At 36.9% G+C, this 18981-nt stretch overlaps 1 protein-coding gene across 2 annotated transcripts in view; it reads right to left on the bottom strand.

Annotated features, from left to right (window-relative positions):
- Window positions 1–4155: 4155 nt before the first annotated feature.
- Window positions 4156–18981, bottom strand: part of COMMD1 (copper metabolism domain containing 1) — a 119799-nt gene continuing 104973 nt past the window's right edge. For both annotated transcript variants that reach the window (XM_023525569.1, XM_011384349.1), the window contains exon 3: window positions 4156–4380. In XM_023525569.1, coding sequence (XP_023381337.1) covers window positions 4273–4380 — 108 coding nt within the window. In that variant the 3' untranslated portion in view covers window positions 4156–4272. The remainder of the gene's footprint in view (window positions 4381–18981) is intronic.

The raw sequence follows: 18981 nt of genomic DNA on the forward strand, positions 1-18981 counted from the left end.
CACTGTAGGAATTGTCATCATCTAAACACAATGAGCAAGGATCCGGACATTTTTTACAAGCACATACTATTCTTTTGGAGCAGCTGGCAGGTAGAACACAGAACTGGAAGACAATACTCTTAAGTCTCTTTCTGACCATGGTCTTGTATAAGTCCTCTGCCCTGTCTGTCCAGATGTTTCCCTATTTTGACAAGATGATAAAATAGCTTCTACCAAAAGCCACCAAATCAGTCCTCCTGAGATCAGTGCCAAATTTTGCCATAGTTCTGATGACAGCCAGAATATGAATCACATAAAATCTCTATATTTTCATTTCTTAATATAAAAACAGTATAAGAACAGCATTAAGGGTTTTAAGTACTTTCATCTTTCAGCCTAAATTTCTTTTAAACTAAGTTTAATCTCTTATTCTACTTGTGCTATCAAATCTATATTATTCCCCTTTCCATTCCTCCCTCTCCTACATCCTATGAATCCAAAGAACTTGAAACCTTAGCAGCAGGAAACAAAACTAGCCAAGAGCAGCAGGAAACAAAACTAAAAGAGGGGTAAAAGATCCTAATTAAAGTCCTTGGTGAGTAAATGATGTAAACAACCATATATTGCTATCTGCTCATACATAGGTTTAGTGTATTATTCTGATAATATATGAAGTGAACTGTCGGTTGACACCATTATCTGACAGGAAGCAGGCACAGGCAGGTTCCTTTGTAACGAAGGCTAGTTCAGGGCTGAATTGGGTTGTGATATTATGAGAGATAATTATGATCAACCCCAGATAAGAAAGAATTGACGCACTTAGATAAAAATTGCTATGACTCAAATTTTGAGGTAAATAACTGTATACTTTACAACTAAAATTAAGCTCAAACTAATTACGTTCTGTTTAGGTTTTCCCTTCTGCTGGCTAAATCTTCATCTAAAATATTTTCGAAACCTTGGTCGGAAAGTTGGACAGCTAATTATTAAGGTGGCTATTGTTCCACAAAGGCCTATCCCTTCCAACATTCTGTTCTTTTAGGAAAATATCCACTCACTTCTGAGCTGATTCTAGACTACTTCCTTCTATATCCTTGTCCCTTCACTAGTCTTGATATTTATTGTGCACTTCAGAAAAAAAAAGATTTCCTAACACTGTTTAATATTTATTTTCTTTAATTTCTATTTATATTGTTTTCTAAATTTTCACTCAGTTCTAAAAAAAAGAATTTCAGTAACTAACAGCTATTAGTCAGCTATTTAAGATTTTAGATACTCAATGTCACCCTTTCACCGCCTTCCTGCATGTAGGGGGAATAAGTTCAACTAAATTTTAAAATGCTGTAATTCTTCAGCATTAAAATAAGACTGGGGGAAGAGAGGTTATATAAAGGAAAGAGGAGGCTATAGTGAGGGAAATTAAGCCTTTACTGATGAAGCTGATAAAAATCAGAGCTTACAAGAAAAGCCAGACCTGAGAATAAGGCTCAATCCTTTGCTCCTCATCAACATGAGACTACTAAAGTTCGGAGTTTCTTTCTGACTTTATTCTAAAAGCAATTTTTTGGCTTGCCTGGACCGTTTCTAAAGAGACAAGTTAGAGTGCTTATTGCTCAAGCAGGGACGATTTTTACAAGGCCTGATTTAGGTTGTAGATTATTTTTATTTGCCCCACATTTCCTGAATTCAAAATAAAACGGTTTTAACCTAGGATCACAGAGGTAGGAAACCTAGCGGGTCTGCTGGGATCCTTACGCCAGTATTCTCCTTCCCTGGACCTTTCCCTAGAGAGGTGTAATGGTTTAAGTAAGTAGCCCTTGCAAAAATTTACAAAAACAAATTAGTCCCAGAAAATATGAAAACAGATAATATCCAATAAGGCGAAAAGGGAGTGATTTAGTCTCATACTTTCTTAGAGGGAATATAAACAGATATAACCTTTCTGGAGCAATTTGGTAGTGTTTATAAAAGTCTTAAAAATAGTGTGCTCCACTTCCAAAAAATTTAGTCAGGGAAAGAAAACTCTTCTTCCAGCCTTCATTGTTATCTCTGTATCTTTTGATGGGTCATTTAACTGTTCTTAGTGTGTTCTGTATTTTCACAATAGACTATAATAAACATATACTCTTTGTTAATCAGAAATTTAAAAATCACCAGTGCTTAGTATGAACCTTCAGCAACGAGTTTCTCTTATGATGATGGTAATGATGATAAAAAAAAAAAAACCCAAGAAAAAATAACAAGTTTTTCCAATGACCTAGGGTTTGGGACATAAAAAAGAAAGCCCACGTCCATTTTGTGGCCATTACTTTCATAGGATGACCTAAACAGAGTTTAAAACCATGACAATGACTTTCTCTCCCTGTGGGCCTATGGACTGTTCTTTCGTGCTTCCACAAACTTTCACTGGATATGTGAGTTAATACTAATGTAGTAGCGACAGTTCTTCCTTGACATCTGGAATCTCATTATCTGATGAGATATTCTTTATCTCTATTTTACAGCAGGAGACATTTTCTAAGTTCTTCTAGATCACATGACAGTAACCCTGAGAACAAAGTGCAAGTTTTAATAGTTCTTTGGCCAAACCACACTACCGTACTGTTTCAAGATGTTTTCTGAAGGGTCCACAGGGGCTACTGTAATAGCCTGCTGAAATGTGAAAGGGTTAAAGGATAATTAAAACCTGAAACTGGACAAAGGAAGTCTATACCTTAGGCCTAGTTTCTGGAACCCCTAACCTCATTCTGTTAATCATGAAACTTGTAACAATGAGCTCATACGCTAACTGCCAATTTTAGCCTGTGTAACCCTGCTTGCTTGCGTGGCATGAAAAATAATCAATTGTATATAAGGTGAAAATTACTGTTTGGCCATCGCCCATGGGAACACTGGCTATTGCCCATGGGGACATAGGCAATCACCCATAGGAACATAACATTCTAACAACAAGCTTTCTGCTTCTGTACTCCCCGCTTGCACACCTGACCAGTGGGTTGACAGGTAGTGAATAGGAGAAAGATGGACCTTTGTGTTTAAGACAGAATGAGGAATAGGATTTAGGGCTCAAAAACCTTGTATCTTGGCATTTCGGGGCTGCTCCTTTGGAAGGACAGCCACCGGCTAATAAACTGCCTCTATAATCAAAGCACTCAGGTTGAGTCTGGTTATTCCGGTCACAACACTACATTTAAAACCTTCTGGTCGTTTGCCAACTGCTGGGATGGTTTTAATCAGGGAGGAAGCCAGTTTGGGTGTTGGAAGAGCCCCTCAAATGTCTCCAAACTGATTTAGAAGAAATTGCTTTACAGAAGAGGACTTATTCCTGCTCTGGAATAAACTTATTAGAATTGACACATGAGGTAACCACAGACCAAGAGAACTTTGTTTTTTTGAACACTTTACATCCCAAAAGCAAAGGAAGTTTCTAAATGTTATCAATATCAGATAATGAAACCTGTTCAATAAGGCCTCTATATACCGGTTGACAGTTTCTTCCTCTTAGAATAATCTTGGTGTTTCATATAACTTCTCTACTAGGATCTAGTTTTTACCCTAGTTTTCTTGAAGAAATTTTCTTTAAAAGTTTTATTTGATGACTCAGGTAAGATTTTCTGAGGTAAAAAACCTCACATCACCTCAGCAGACATTTTCCTCTTCCCACAATCCTGACTTGCGGCAAGTGAAGGGATGAAGCGATGAAGCCAGTTTAATTCTAGGTCTCAGAAAAACCCATGTTTCTCAGTAGCTCATATGAAACCAGACACCCCTCCCCACCTCTGATTTGGGCAGAACTAATCCAAATCAGTTCCAGAAATATCTCCAGTTTTACTAATGAAGGAGGGTCAGTAAATCTCTTCTAGGTTATCTAGGCAGGCTCCTCTAGCTCAGCACATACAGCATTTGGTCAGCCTTGTATGTACATGAGTAAAATGTTTTCTTCCTCCTTTTCTAATTCTTGTATAATTTATCATGCATAAAATCCTACCCGGGAATAAACCACCACCACAAGGGTTTCTAAGGTTGACCCCGGCCTGGTCCTGGGGATAGGGTCCTGGAAGCCTCCTTCTTAAAAAATGCTTTTACAAGTGCCCTCTGCCTGATGAAGTATAAGAACTCCTGCAGTAGAACAACTGTAAAAGTGAAAGAAAGAAATACCAGCAAGCAGAGGCAGGCAAGATTTGAATTTGAGGATTTAATACTAATGGGTGAATAATATTTTTTTTAAAAAAACAAAACAGTTCAGTTGGGAGGGATCATGAACACCTTTGCTTCAGCAACTCCCATCTTCATCTAGGCTGGCTGCATCAGTGTGCTGATACTTTCTTCGACCTCTGAGAGCTTCTTCAGGACTTGGTTAACCTTGGCCTCATCAAATTCCAAACACAGAAATTCAGATTCCTAGAAAACATAAAAAGATGTTTTAGAAGAGACCCTCAAGATAGCCAAAGTTCTGAATCTGGCGTGACCCCGCTCCAAAGTCCCTGGGCCCCTACCCAGCAAGCCTGACTCAGGCCTCTACACTTAAAAGATATTTGCCCAGCAAAGTAAATCTAACACAATACCCTAAATGAAACTACTTCTAATGAGATGTTTTATAAATGGTAGAGGTATTCAAAAGTCAGGTGTCCTCATTATGACACACATGAGAAGTTCTTCTCGTCTATCATCACATTTGATCTCACAATAACTTTTAAGGTAAGTACTTAAGTATTGCTGTTTTACAGATGATGACCCTGGGGTACAGAGAGGTTAAGTTGTATCACAAATTCAGAAAAAGGCAGAGTCAGAATGTGAACTCCCAGCTCTGGCTGACTTGAAAGTCCATGCTATCTTCACAGTACCCTGCAATGTAACAGTGAAAGAAGGATTTGAGTTGGTTCTGTATTAGCCTGGTAATTGGGCTAACTTGGATTTTGTGATTATACTAGAAATTGTGACATGTTATGACCAAATTGCTTGGGAAACATCAACGAGATAACTGAAAGAAAACCAGATCTTGAAATAGCCTTAAACATTTCTAGGGCCTTTCTACTTGCAGCAAGCCAGCTCTCTAAAATTTCCTTCGCATTCCCTATAATCACTGTTAGGATCAGTCAATCAGCCCTAGACTGGGTAGATAACAAAGAAAAAGGCCTTTGAAGTACCATGATAGAAATTTCATGTGCACTAAACAAACCCTAGGTACACATTGTTTTGAAGACAAGGACAAATTATATATATCCAAGAGTGACTATATTCAAGATCCTCAAGAACAACAGTTATGTAATTTTAGAGCAGTATGAATCATTATAAATCATAAAATCCAACTGCCTTTTCAGACAATGAAATTGAGGCCCCAGGCATGTTAAATGACATGCCTGTTGTCCCTCTGTTGATGGCAGAGCCACTAGATCATTGCTTTTTTTTTTCCTCTACATTTTCCTCTCTAAATACAATGGCATTTCTCACTCTCATCCCAAAGAAGACCACAAGCCTCTTCAGGGGGAGGGAGTTTCTTTGTCATCAGCTAGAAGAACCTTCAGGAGCTGACTTTGAAAAAGCACCTTTGCTACTGCTAAGCTCCTATGCTGAGTCTATACCAATGGCACTGAATATCCCCCAGGAAAAACAAGTACAGAGAGAACCAAGGGGCCTCTCAGATGAAAGTCTCCCAAAGGGATGGAAGGCAGCTTTCCCGGACTACAGGGAAATTTCTCCATGTGTTTGGATGGGAGAGGGGTAAAGAGTGAGCTTAGACACTATCAGGTTTTCATTTAGTTGAAAGCAAAACCAATTTAAAAAAAAAGAAGAAGCTCCCTGTGTTTGAGTTACAGGAAGGGTTATCTCCTTTCAGAAAAAAGAACAAATTTATGGCAAATTAGGCAGTTCAGCTGGCTAAATTAAGAGCAGATCTCAGATTTGAAAGCCTATTATTCTTCATTCAGTTTTATTGAGATCTTTAGCTTGACTTTAAAAAAAAAAAATTAGCTTTTGAAACAGTGGTCTAGAAACTAATAATTACCAGAGTCTAACATATATATTCAGAAACTTGGCAGAAAATGATGTAACCCATGTTTCACCTCAGTGAGAGAATGTCTGTTACAATGATAAATCATCTGGTTTTCCATTTATATGGGCAGAGATTATCAAGGACAGTGCTAATAAAGATAGGAATGCCTGAGCAGAATTTATTAATAAATAGCCAAGATCTTTTCTGAGATGGGATCATTAATTTGTTGTAAGTTTTAGTAATCACATTATCTTTGATTAGATCTCTTAAGTATTGATGAACCTCAGTTTATTTTTAAGGGAAATCACATACTAAAAAGAAATAACATGCTAGATAAAGAGAACCAAAAGTTAAATAAATATTTTCCATCCACTCCCAACCTTTACCTCTCTCCCCTTGACACAATGCACAGTAAGTCTTAGAAAGACACGTTTAACCACATATAACTTTTGAAGAAACAATTTACCTGAAACCGTATTATCAATGCCTAGCTTCATCTAGTTGTGCTATCAATATTTTATCAGGAATTCAAGAGCCTTTAAACTGGGGCTTAACACGAGGCTTTTTCAAATTTCACATTTCGCTGTTGTACCCTACAGAAAGTACATCTAATGCACTTGAAAATTTCTTTGGAAAAGCAGGTGATGCTTATTAAACCAGAGGCAGAAAGTACTGAGCAATTTGAAACACTTTTTTTTTTCAAAGTCATCCATCTCTATCTAGGCCTAACTAATCATAATCATGAGATATAGCAAGACTAAATTCCTGTATGTAAGTATCTAAGGCAAGAGTCAGAACCTGCTTCTTTTTAGCAGAGTGTAGCTACAGCATGGAGTAGACTCATAAAGTGATTAGCAGATAAATAATCATTATTAAGACTATGTACTTTGTGATCATGGGGAGTACGGCAATATATGAAATTCAAGAGTTTAAATAACTATTTTAAATTAGGGGGGAAAAAAAAAAAGCAGAGGCAAAACATTCAAATATTCACTCCAAGGGCAAAAGCTAAAAAGTCATAAAAGCCTAAGAAGGGATCCTGAGAGGCCACTGTCTCCAAACCACCACCAACAAAAACAACAAACTGGCTTTAACGACTTCCAGAGAAGGACAACGCATAGGTTCCTAAGGAACTCTGTTCCCAGGTAACCACTCTAACATTCTTCAGGAAACTCTTGTCAAATCTAAATTTTTAATGATTTAGCTAAAACCCATTTCCTAGCAGGATCAGAGAGTATAACTAATTACTAGTTTACATAATAATTGAAGGCTGTTATTATCCAAGTGTTTGGTTTTCCCCATCTACACCCTAAGCTACCTCTGTGGAGGAAGTCCATTTAAATGACTGCCTTATCTAGGCCCATAAACATACCCTGAGCAATTCTTTGGCAAAACAATACTGTAGTGACAAAATACCAAAAATAAAAAAGGACTACGACTTATTAAATATCTAAGTGGAACCATTTAGAATAAATTCAACTAAAACAAAATAGAAATCCTATAATCTATTTTTTATTGTATTATTATTTCTCATGCAAAATTTCCACAAAGCTTTATCCCCAATTTATTGGCGTTATAATATTTAGCATTATATTTAGCATTATAATATAACTTTGGCAAGTTCTAACATGTTGTAGTTTCTTTAAAAAACGCTAAAGTCAAGGAATGAAGGGGGAAAGCGTGCCTTAGGATCCTGCTAACCAATACTGATTGAAGAAGGCCCCATATAGCTGGCCAGACTTCATAAGGTTTATTCCAAAATTTTTTCTTTTGGTTTTATTTATTGACACAAAGGTATTCCCGGCTGAACAAAAACTTTACCCATCAGGCCTATCTCTCTGTTTGGGCTGTGTTTTCATAAACTTAAATTAACCCTCTAACCTGCAGCTGTGCCACTCTGTCCTCTATGTTTAACAACTAGAGAGAGAGAACAAGGACATGTCGCAAAGGTGAAAACTGGCACTGGCTTCTTGAAGAGCAATTATATAATAAATTGATTGATACCCAATAGCTTTGAACACTGCCCCCCAGAGAAGTTCAGAACATCTCCATAAGTAAACCTGTGTTCACCACTCATTCCCATACTTCCTGTGGCTTTCTCAGAATTATCATTGATACTGTCCCTTAACTCCTTCAGGAGACCTCAAAATAACTTCTCTGAGACAAAGGATCTTCTAAGTTCCTTTCTAAGTAACCATTAACCCCAAATTAAAATTTTATAGTTCCCTGAAAACTGTGCTGATTATTCTCCACTTGTCCTTTCATATCCAATCTCCACCCTTCTCTGCCTTGCTCTATGCCTTGTGAAGCTGTTCCCTGAGATTGTATCACTCCCTTGTTTTCTGGCTTACAGCTGGGTTCAGGCAAGAGGAAAGAGAGGTCAAGATATTTATTTTCCAATCCCCAACTCCTCCTCCTCTGCCATGTCCAATATTTTTGATGTTGGGGTACTGTTCATTTCTCACTTTACTCTCTGGCCTTAATCATCACTTCAGCATAAACATAAAGATAAGTCTCTTCAGATTGCCAAAGTACATGGTCACCCAAAACAAACTCCAAAGATGAGCAGAGCAAGGATTTTCAGCATGTCTAAGTTGGTAGAAAGGCTGCCTCTAAGTGTAAATAATAGGGTAAACCAGAACCGATATTTGATTTTTTTCTCTTATCATTTGATATTGAAATTTCATATAGTAGCATTTTGATATTAAAGAAGAAAAAGAACAACAATAGGAACAACTGTGGAAGATGAGATTTCATTAAGAATTTGCATCAAAGACCTTGATACCAGAAACATGGCCTCATTTCTATCAACAATCTGTTCTTAAATCCCATATCTAAAGCAATGGATAGTTTATACTGTAGCTTAAAACAACTTTAAAAAAGGAAATTTGTGATTTATAATCTTTAAAAATCTTACAACAAAATTTTTACCATTACATATTACAATCAATGACCCTTACTCAGGCCATTTTTTTTTTAAAGTTGGTAGAAGAATTTTATTTAAAGGCCTTGGGTATTAATGTTTTTTTCTGTAATTTATTTATTTGTTGTTTTTTATAGTGACATTGGTTAACAACATCTGATTTGCTTCAGTTGAACATTTTAATAGTAAGGCATATATATATTTACATTGTGTGTTCACTTCCCATAGTTAGATTTCTTTCTGTCACCACATATTTGACCCATTTTACTCCTCTACCTCTATCCTCCCTCCTCCCCCGTCCCCTCTGGTAACCACTAGTCTATTGTCCATGTCCATGAGTCTCTGTTTGTCCTGTTCATTTGTTGTTTTTAGGTTTATATCCCACATATAAGTGATATCACGTGATTTTCAACTTTTTCTATCTAGCTTATTTCGCTTAGCATGATTATCTCGAGGTCCATTCATGTTGTCACAAATGGCAGTATTTCATCTCTTCTATGGCTGAGTAATATTCCATTATATATATGTACCACAGCTTCTTTAACCAGTCATCTATCGTAGGACACTTTGGTTGCTTCCATGTCCTGGCCACCGTGAATAATGTTGCTATGAACACTGGTGTGCAAATATCTTTTGGGATATGTTACTCAGGCCATTTTTATCCTGAGGAAATCTTCATTTCAAATATAATAGCCAACAAGTCCTACATCTCATGTGTAAAGAGCATGCTAACCCAATTTTCCAAAAGGGGAAAAAAATTGTACTGTAAATCACAAAGCAAACCATCCCATTAAGGATGAAAAAAGACTGAAATCAGACCCTTTTGGAGTTCTAAGACTGCAACTTAATGACCAAGCAAATAAATTAAAAATGACTCACCTCAAAACTCAAAAGGTGTCTATAATGTGCCAAATAAGAGCTAATGTGGAACTAAGGCAGGGTCTCCAAGTGATATAGGGACGAAGCATGAGAATGACACAGATTGGCTAAATGTTAAACCAAAGAGAATGCAGAGTCCACTACATGCTGCTAGACACAGGTATCTGGCTAATGATACCTGTGTCTAGCAGCATGTAGTGGACTCTGCATTCTCTTTGGTTTAACATTTACGCTAGCCCATGAGGAACCTACAGAACAAAGGAAGATTCCTGCAGAGATTACTAACAAATCTTTACTCATACCATCAACATTTACTCTACCATAAAAGGAAAACAAAGCTGTACCCTATACAAAGATAAACCCAACCATTCATCCCATTCCTTACTCCTTATAATCAATAATTTTTCACAGAAACTAAAAAACAGGTATAAACTCAATTCTCCAAACACCCAGAGTCTCATTCTCTGACTCTGAGAGGAGATCATGCTATCTATGGAGTATTATTCCTTCTCTAATAAATGTTTCTCTGTGTCTAACTCTGGCTCGTTTTTGAATTGTTTCCTGTGCAGAGCCAAGGACCCTATCTCTCTCAGTGCAGGGCTTGAGTCACCACTGGGAGGAGGGGTAGAATTTGCCCAGTCTTGCATCACAAGAACTAAAAGAATTCACTCTAATACATGAAAATAGTAATATTTTCGGCACATACTAGGTGCTTTCAGAGCCAGAGTAGCTTCTAAACGAAATGTTTATCCATATTCCCATAACCTCCTAGAAAAGCACACAATACTAACCTGTGTAGTATAAAAGCATTAACCATCACTGGACAACAATTACTGAGCTTTTCTGAAGATTTTGACAATCTGATAAAAGGAATTAAAATGCTTTAAAAAAAATTAAAAAGCCACTCTCACAAATTCTAATTATGTTAAAAAATAAACTCTATGGGAAAATGAACTTTTAATCAGTTAACTAGAAACTCAAGGGAGAAAAAAACATTGGGTATCTAGGAAGTTTCAGACCTACACTGATGTTAAGCTACCGCTAAACAAAGCTAAGGCAGCTAACTTCAACTTTACAAGTGGCACACACAGAGACTTATACATAAAGTGGCAAAATTTTAAAATAACATCAAATCTTAATTATTCAGAGTCCTATTATCTGTGTTTCTGCTGCTTCACCTCCTCCTCCTTTTTGGGTCCATCTTTTAAATATTTCCACAAAATGGAAAAAGTCAAATTTAAACCAGTTAATCTAAGTCATAGCAGCTCTGCAAGAAGTTTTACAGAAAAGGAGATCAGAGCTACTGGGAGAAACTTTAATCATGACATCACATAACTACTTTTGAGAATCATTCCCATATGGAGTAATTTAAGTCAAAAAGATCTTCTTATCCCAAATATTTCCCTTCCTTTAGTAACCAGGACTACTGTTCTCAGCCTAGATGTCTTTAAAATTAAAACATAAATACTCCCAGAAGAGATAATCCAAAAAGTCATTAATACTTTCTATTACTTAAATCAGGAGATTTATTTTCTTCCAACAAGAATGAACCCAAGTGGCCTGCCTTAAAACACAGGGACCTACCATTAAGAGGTATAGGTAGGGCACAAAATATAAAAGAATTAGGAAAGTACCAAAGGCATATCTTTCTCCTTACCTCATAACACACACAGATCCATAGGTGAAGTATCTTAAAGATCCCAGATCCATATTCTCCATGCCTTTCTAATCACCTAACCACTAAAGTTGCTAGGCACCAGGAAAACTTAGGGAATCTTACAAAGGGACTATTAGCAAGATAATCTCAATGAAAACCAAAGGCTGAATTTACACACAGACACATCTTTCTGCAGCTGCACTTTCATTTTTATCTGCAGGCTCAGGGCCTGAAAGTGAACAAGGCAATGAGATTCCAAGAACACTGTCTAGCGAAGGGTTAAAGAAGTACAAATTAGTAGTTGATAGATGGTCATGGGGATGGGAAGCATCACATAGGGAATGCAGTCAGCATTTATGTAATGGCTAGGTGAAGAGCCAGAGAGAAAGAGCAATTAGGGGATCATTTTCTAAACTATATAAATGTCTAACCAATGTACTGTATACTTTAAACTAATAAAATAAAATTAAAATTTAAAAAAAAAACAAAACAAAACACTGTCCACTCAAACTTTGAATCTCTGAGAGAAAGTGAGAGAATGCCAAGAACAGGATCCTGAGATTCTTTTGGTTTAAGATTTACAAAAATCTGGGGTGGTTCCATAGAGTAGTGGTTAGCACGTCTGCTTTACACACAGAAAGTCCTGAGTTTGTGCCCCAGTGGATCCACAGTCCATACCCCGGGTGTGCCAGGCCCAGGTATGCGCCACGAGCGTGTGGTAGGAGACGCCTGGCCTTCAGAGATCCAGTTCTTAAGGGGAGATGGCAACATACATAGGTCAGGGTTGGAAGTGGGGGGTGGGGAGGGAATAAAAAATAAAAATAAAAAAATAAAAAGATTTACAAAAATCTTAACTGGAAAAAGTTGGGGCCATAATTTAGGAAAAAAGCTAGACATGCCTGTCCTGACAATTGTATGGTCAAAAGGAACATGAATTTCAGCCCAGGCAACCCTGACTTGTTTCTGAGAGGGAGGAAATAGTTTTGACCTTGCAAGAATGAGTGGTTCTTTCGTTGGCTGAATGATGTACTGCTAAACCAAGACTAGCACTATCCTTCTTCCCCCCAGAGATGTTAAAGCAGCTTGACGTGTATTCTGCTCCCCATTACAGGTCAGTGGATAGCGAAAGGCAGAGGTACCATCAATCTTCATTTTACCACTGGAAAAAAAACAAAAGAAACCCACAGACTAGCCTCAGTTATACAAAGTCCAGAATTCCCAGCTCTTTGATTCAACCCATCGCCTGCTAACATTCACATCTGACTTTGAATCTGGACACTTTCAAACTCGATTAGTGTATACATGTAACAGAATAGGAACTAATTTAAAATGCCTGCTTTTATACTGATTTACATAAACACCAGGACTTAAGTATTTGCAAAGATATTTCAAAAGCATCCAACGAAAGAAAATAAAATGGAGCCAAGTTATATAAACACTAAAAGCTCAATACAATTAGATCACTGGTTGATTTCTGTGTTCAAAACATTGTGCTCCAGTTCATCTTACAACTTTTCATTTTCGGCAGCATTTAATGTTTAGCTGTTAAGATTTTCTGTATTCTGAAAAATTCTGACTAAAAAATATTTGAGTAGGAAACTATTTTTAGGTGTTCTGGCTTGATCCGTAGGAAATCATATCAGCTTCTGGATAAGTAGAACTAGTTCCCATGTAAAAATGGACAAAGAACTGCTGAATAGATGAAAAGGCAAATCACACTGAAGGAGGGAGAAATTTCACTTAAATCTCAGAGAAACCAAATGATAAAACTCTTTAAAACTTGAGAAAAAGTGTATTGTTGCTAATTTTAGTTTAAAGTTCAGATTTGGGCCCTTGTCATTCCTAATGAGGTACATTCCAGAGTGAACTCATTTGTAAATAACTTTGACAAACAAAAATATATTTACATGACAGAAACAGAGAATATTAAAAACAAAACAAAACTCATCCTCACCACTGGTCAGGCAAGAACAAAGTATATATTGGCAATTGCTTTCTAAGGGGTTCTTGATAATCTACAGATTAAGATGAGGGAAATATCTTAATACATCCAATAAAAAGGAGTTTGGCAATGAATGACAAACTTTTTTGCAGAGGAGGAACACAGAAGCAATACTGATCAACCCAATTCTGAGACTGCAGATTTTTTCCAACTAAAAGGATCACCAACTTGCTCTGCCAATAGCATCAATCTATTCCCAGTGTTCTTAATGAGGTGTCTTTTAAGTAATTATCAATAGCACAATTAAGCAGAAATAGGTATAGTGAAAAAGTAGCATTTCCCTTGGCCCTTCTCTTGAGGAAGCAAACATGTAAAAAGGGCAAAGGTAGAAATGATCAAGGATAGAAGGACTTTCAAATTCAGAAAATGATTTGGGGATAAAAAGTTTTAAATGATTTTTTTTCCTGAGGTTATGGGGAAAGGGGGCTAATTTGGGGGGGTTTCCAACAAACTCCAAATACTTACATTCTGAGGTACTAGGGGTTGGGACTTTTTAACACATAAATCTGCAAGGGACACAATTTCCAGTGCTTGAAGGATCCAGTGTTTATCAAGCATCGGATAAGTGTTTTCCGTTGATGATGATGATGATGATGATGATGATGATAATGATCTCACACATGATTCTAGGCTTGCTGTTCACATCATACAGAAAAGGATTTCTAATAGTCCAGAAACAAGAAAAACACATTTATACAAAAGCTACTTGATGATTGCTCAGGTCTGACGGCCCAGTTTGGCAGAAGCCATATCTGGCTTCATCCTCACTGAACTTAATCTTGAAATGTCACTTAATCTATTGGGGCTGCCAGGATAAAAGCTGCAAGGAAGGGGACTGCTCGCCATACTTTGTTCCAAAGTCCAGCCCTGGAGACTGACTCAGGGTCTGGCACACCATTCTATGAGAGAATATGGGGATGAGGGAAGAACAAAGGATTTATAGTCACTGCATGAAGTTAGTCACTAGCCTTTGTAGCTCAAATAACTTATTGCAGACTTCTAGAGGTAGCAGAAGAGAGGAGACTGCATTTTTACTACATAGGGTTGAATTTTGACATCACTTAAGTTGTTGGGCCTTTGTTCATGTGCAATAATCATCCCTCATATTAAGCCAGTGCTTGACAGTTTAGAAAGTGCCTTGACATGCATAACCTCATCTGATCCTTAGAACAGCCATGTTAACTAGAAAGAATCCAAGCCAGAAGTAAGCTTCTTTGAACAACTGGAGAAGTGACAGACCTTGTGCATCTGACCCAAAGCAGATTTTTTCAGCTATATCCGGCAGGAAGACTGTGTCAGATAATCCAATGGATTTTATGGCTTTTGATACACTTCTGATCCAATTTATGTAGGAAAACAAAGTAAGGCCTCATTTACTTAAAACTGCCCACAAATTGAGAAAGCAGAGATTAAAAGTTCAGTCCTTTGCAAAAGACAGAGTAAAGTAGTCAGGTCCTAACTGGAGAAGAAATAGACTTTCTTATTTGGCCACCAGTTTTTCAGTAGACTTTGGAAGCAGTGGAGAGAATAGAAAAATTTGAGGGGGATGCAAATATCATCTCTGGACATGGGGAAAATGAGATGCCTAAAAACAAAAAGCCACAATTAAAAAGAAGTCAGTCTGGAAGAACTACTGTAAGAACTGGCAGGAGAGACTGTGGGAAAACTGTGACAAATCTGAAGACATAAGCCAGTTTAGGGGGACACAGACATTACAATAGTAATAATATTAACAGCAATGATAACTAATAACGGCTAACATTTATTGAACACATACAAAATGTCAGACATTACGCTAAGTGCTTTACATGCATCAGTTCACGTTGGTGAGGAAAATTTTATCCCATTTCATGTATGAGGAAAGTGAGGAAGGATGATAACTTGTGTAAGGCCACACAGGTGGTAAGTGGCAGAGGCAGTTTTAAACCCAGGTCTGTCTGGTTTCAGTCTGAGCATTTAACCATTTCACAATCCTGACTCACATTCATATGTAACATAAACATCATCATTAATACTCACTAAGTACCCACATATGAAAGTTATTCTATGATTCAGTTAACTTTAACAAAGTCTCAAAAGAAAGCTGCATATTGACAGTATAATAACCCAAAGTCAATCTGAGGTGGCCTATAAAAACATCTTGATAGGGAATGAATACATCCTAGCAGCATATAAAATATTTCTAACTTAATTTTAAGTGTAATGGGGCAACAGCACAGCTAAGTTAACATGTGCATGTGACCCAGGCAGAGAAGCATATTAGCAAGAGACTTAGTTATTATTCTGAAACAAGATGGACTTTATTCCCTCTTTCTCTGTGTGTTTCCGGATGAGCTGGGGAGGGAGAAGCAGGGAGGATTCAGTTATATAGAGAGCTACTTGTCCCATCACCAGGAGAGTTGGAGGCAAGGTTTATCTTTGTTGTTCTATGGACTAATATGTGGAGCTCCTTGAATGAGACACCTTATCCCATTATCCCAAATCATAGTTAGCAGAACCAAAATACTTGCTTAAACCTGGGATTCTGTCCATCTTTAATCAGAGGAATTCCCAATTCTGCTTTGTTGTCTAACCCAAGAACACCAAATTGTTCAACATGAGAAAAACCACAGCAGCATTTATAGGAACTTCTGGAATGCAAAAAGATAAATACACTAAATTGTGATTTTAAACTTTTAACATCCTTCCTATTTGGCCTACATCTAGTCTCTGGCCAAGTCAATGATAAACAGGACTAGGTAGAATAAAGGGAAAGAGAGCTCTTGGTAATGCCTAAAATAGAATAGTTCAGTCATTCATAATTAAGGCCTGACTAAAAACCTAAAGAGAATGCAGCCAGCATGTACACTGTTACAATAAAAATAAGCAAATAATTAGTAAAAATTAATAACGCTTACTCTGAGACTATCCTTTTTGTGAAAAATAACACACATCACTCTATCCAAGATTATATTAATAAACCAGAAATATGAACTATCTGAGGCGTCAAAAGAAATGGGACAAAAATATCAGTGAAAACTATTTATTGTGAAGAAAACTGAGGCATGTCCCCAATGGAGGTAGAAGAAAAACATCTTGACAGAATAACAATATAATTCCTCTGTGAAATTGCAGTCTATGTTTATCTCCTCAACTTGGTTTGGCAAATTCTTTGCCAATGGAGGAAGCATGAATAAAATATGGTCCTTACCTCTTGGCTGAGATGCCTCAGTTGGGTTTTGCTAGTTTTTGATGAATTTTAGCAACATTTGTAAAATAGAAAGCATTTAAAATTTTCTGTTACATCACTTCAAATATATAAAAAATATGACAAAAATATGACTCTCTTATACTCTTTCTCTAGATTCACCATTTGTTCAAGTGTTTAATTTTGCCACATTTGCTGTCATTCTCTTTCTCACACAACCACTTGGGAGTAAGTAGAAGATGTCATGCATCTTTATCCCTAAAAATTTTAGTGCGTATTTCCTAAAGATAAAGATATTTTCTTATGTAGTCGTTGTTATATAATATTGATAAACATTAGTATCTAATCCAGTCTAAATTCAAATTTTACCAAATGCCCCTATAATATCCTTTTTAAAGTTTTTTTTTCTTGTTCCTAAATCAAACCTACAATCACACATTGACTGCATTTAGATGTTATATATCTTTAGTCTCCTTTAATCTGGGATAATTTCTCAGTTAGCCTTTCTTGTGTTTCTTAATCTCAACACTTTTGACAAATATAAGCTAGTTCCTTCATACAATATCAATTTGGGTTTGTCTGATGTTTTCCTCATGATTAGATTCTATGTGTATGCACATGCCCATCTACGTACTAGTTCCTATCCCCAGTAATTAGTGAATACAGGCTTTGAAGTCATACAAACTTAAATTCAAATCTAAATCAAAACACCACTTTCTAGCTCTAGGGCTGGCTAGGTTTTAATTTACTAATTTGTGAAATAGTGATTTTTAACAGATTTAACTGGTAAGACTGCTGTGAAGATTTAATGAGATAATGCATCTAAAGCAACTTAACACAGTTTGGGGGGAGTAGGTAAAACTATATTTTACACCTCTCTGATTTAATCACAATCTCTCATGCCCAGCAACGTTAAAACAATATTGGTTGCTTAAGCATCTCTACTTACATTCTCAAAGGGAAAAAGAAATACTTCACTCTAACACTATGTACTGCCTCTAGCAATCTTGTCTGGCCAAAAGTCTGCCAAATCAGCAGTAGCATCTCACTTTCTGGATGCCTCTTAATGGCTGCCTCCAGATATCCTGCTGTTGCCTGTAGGAGCCCAAGAAGTACAAAAGCCCTGGCTAGTAGAAGAACACCAGAAGTGCTACAGTGTGCATGTTCCTTCCTGATGAGCTCTTGCTCTGACACTGGCCAGTGCAGTGGAGTGAAAGAGTATGATAAAGGCACCAAATGCAAATAAGACTCCAGGCTAGAGGTGCCAAGAATGTGAAACTGTTTAGGGGACTGCTAATGAGGGTCAAGGGCTCAAGTGCGAACTCTGTCCTTCCTGTCAACCTATTGCTGTCAATCCTAAGAAAGAAGAGAATATTCAAATCAGAAAATTTTCTTATAGTAAAATTGAGAGATAAAATATTCAACAACACTGAAAAAACAGGAAGTGCATAGTTAATATGCCAGTTATACTTCATTTCCATAATTCCCTTGCCCACAACAAGAGGACAAAGGTACAATATACTGTTTTACAATATATCGTTTTAATATGTCATTCTCATCCTCCTGTTAAAGAAAAATCCACAGGCCCAAAATGGGGTCATTCCTGCTAAAAGCCCATGATACTAAACCTAGAATTAATACTTGATCTAATTGCAGCTTCAACTTCTCCCAGAAACATAATCAACCCATATGGAATTTGGTGGTCAAACATCAGAAAGGTAACCTGACACATGGGCCCTCTCCATTCCCCATCCCGGTAGAAAAAAGAGGTAATCCGTATAATAAAAACCCTTTCCATTCTCTTCCCCCAAAGAAAAGATGTCCAGACTAAAAATAATCCTGTCTTTTTTTTTTAACAGCTCTCTTTCTCCATCCTTCTTCTTATAAAAATCTTCCATTTTGTACAACTCTCAGAGTGCCCTTCTAGTTGGTAGATGGGATGCTGCCCAATTCATAAATTGCTTACTTAAAGCCAATTAGATCTTCAAATTTACTATGCTGAATTTTTAACACTCCCTACCTTCTCTTAGAAAATATCAATAAAATGATTCTACTTATGTTAAATCAATCCTCTGTCAGAGATTAAAACAAAACAAAACAAAACAAAACAAAACAAAAAAGGATTATAGCAGCTGTACCAATTCCTCTAAGTACAGAAGTACAAACCTACTTTTGAGATTTGGAATCTAATTTAATTTGGGTTTTTCTATGTTATTAATGCAAATATTCCATCATTTTCCTGTTTTCCCCCCTCTGTCAATTAGAATGTCAAATGAAAGTCAAATGATCCCTAGGGGTGAAAAACAAACAAACAAACAATTCCTATGTCCCAAATTTCAAATTGTGAGGCGGGGCCTCCAGC

The sequence above is a fragment of the Pteropus vampyrus genome, unplaced genomic scaffold, assembly GCF_000151845.1.
Source record: "Pteropus vampyrus isolate Shadow unplaced genomic scaffold, Pvam_2.0 Scaffold571, whole genome shotgun sequence".
Taxonomy (NCBI): Eukaryota; Metazoa; Chordata; class Mammalia; order Chiroptera; family Pteropodidae; genus Pteropus; species Pteropus vampyrus.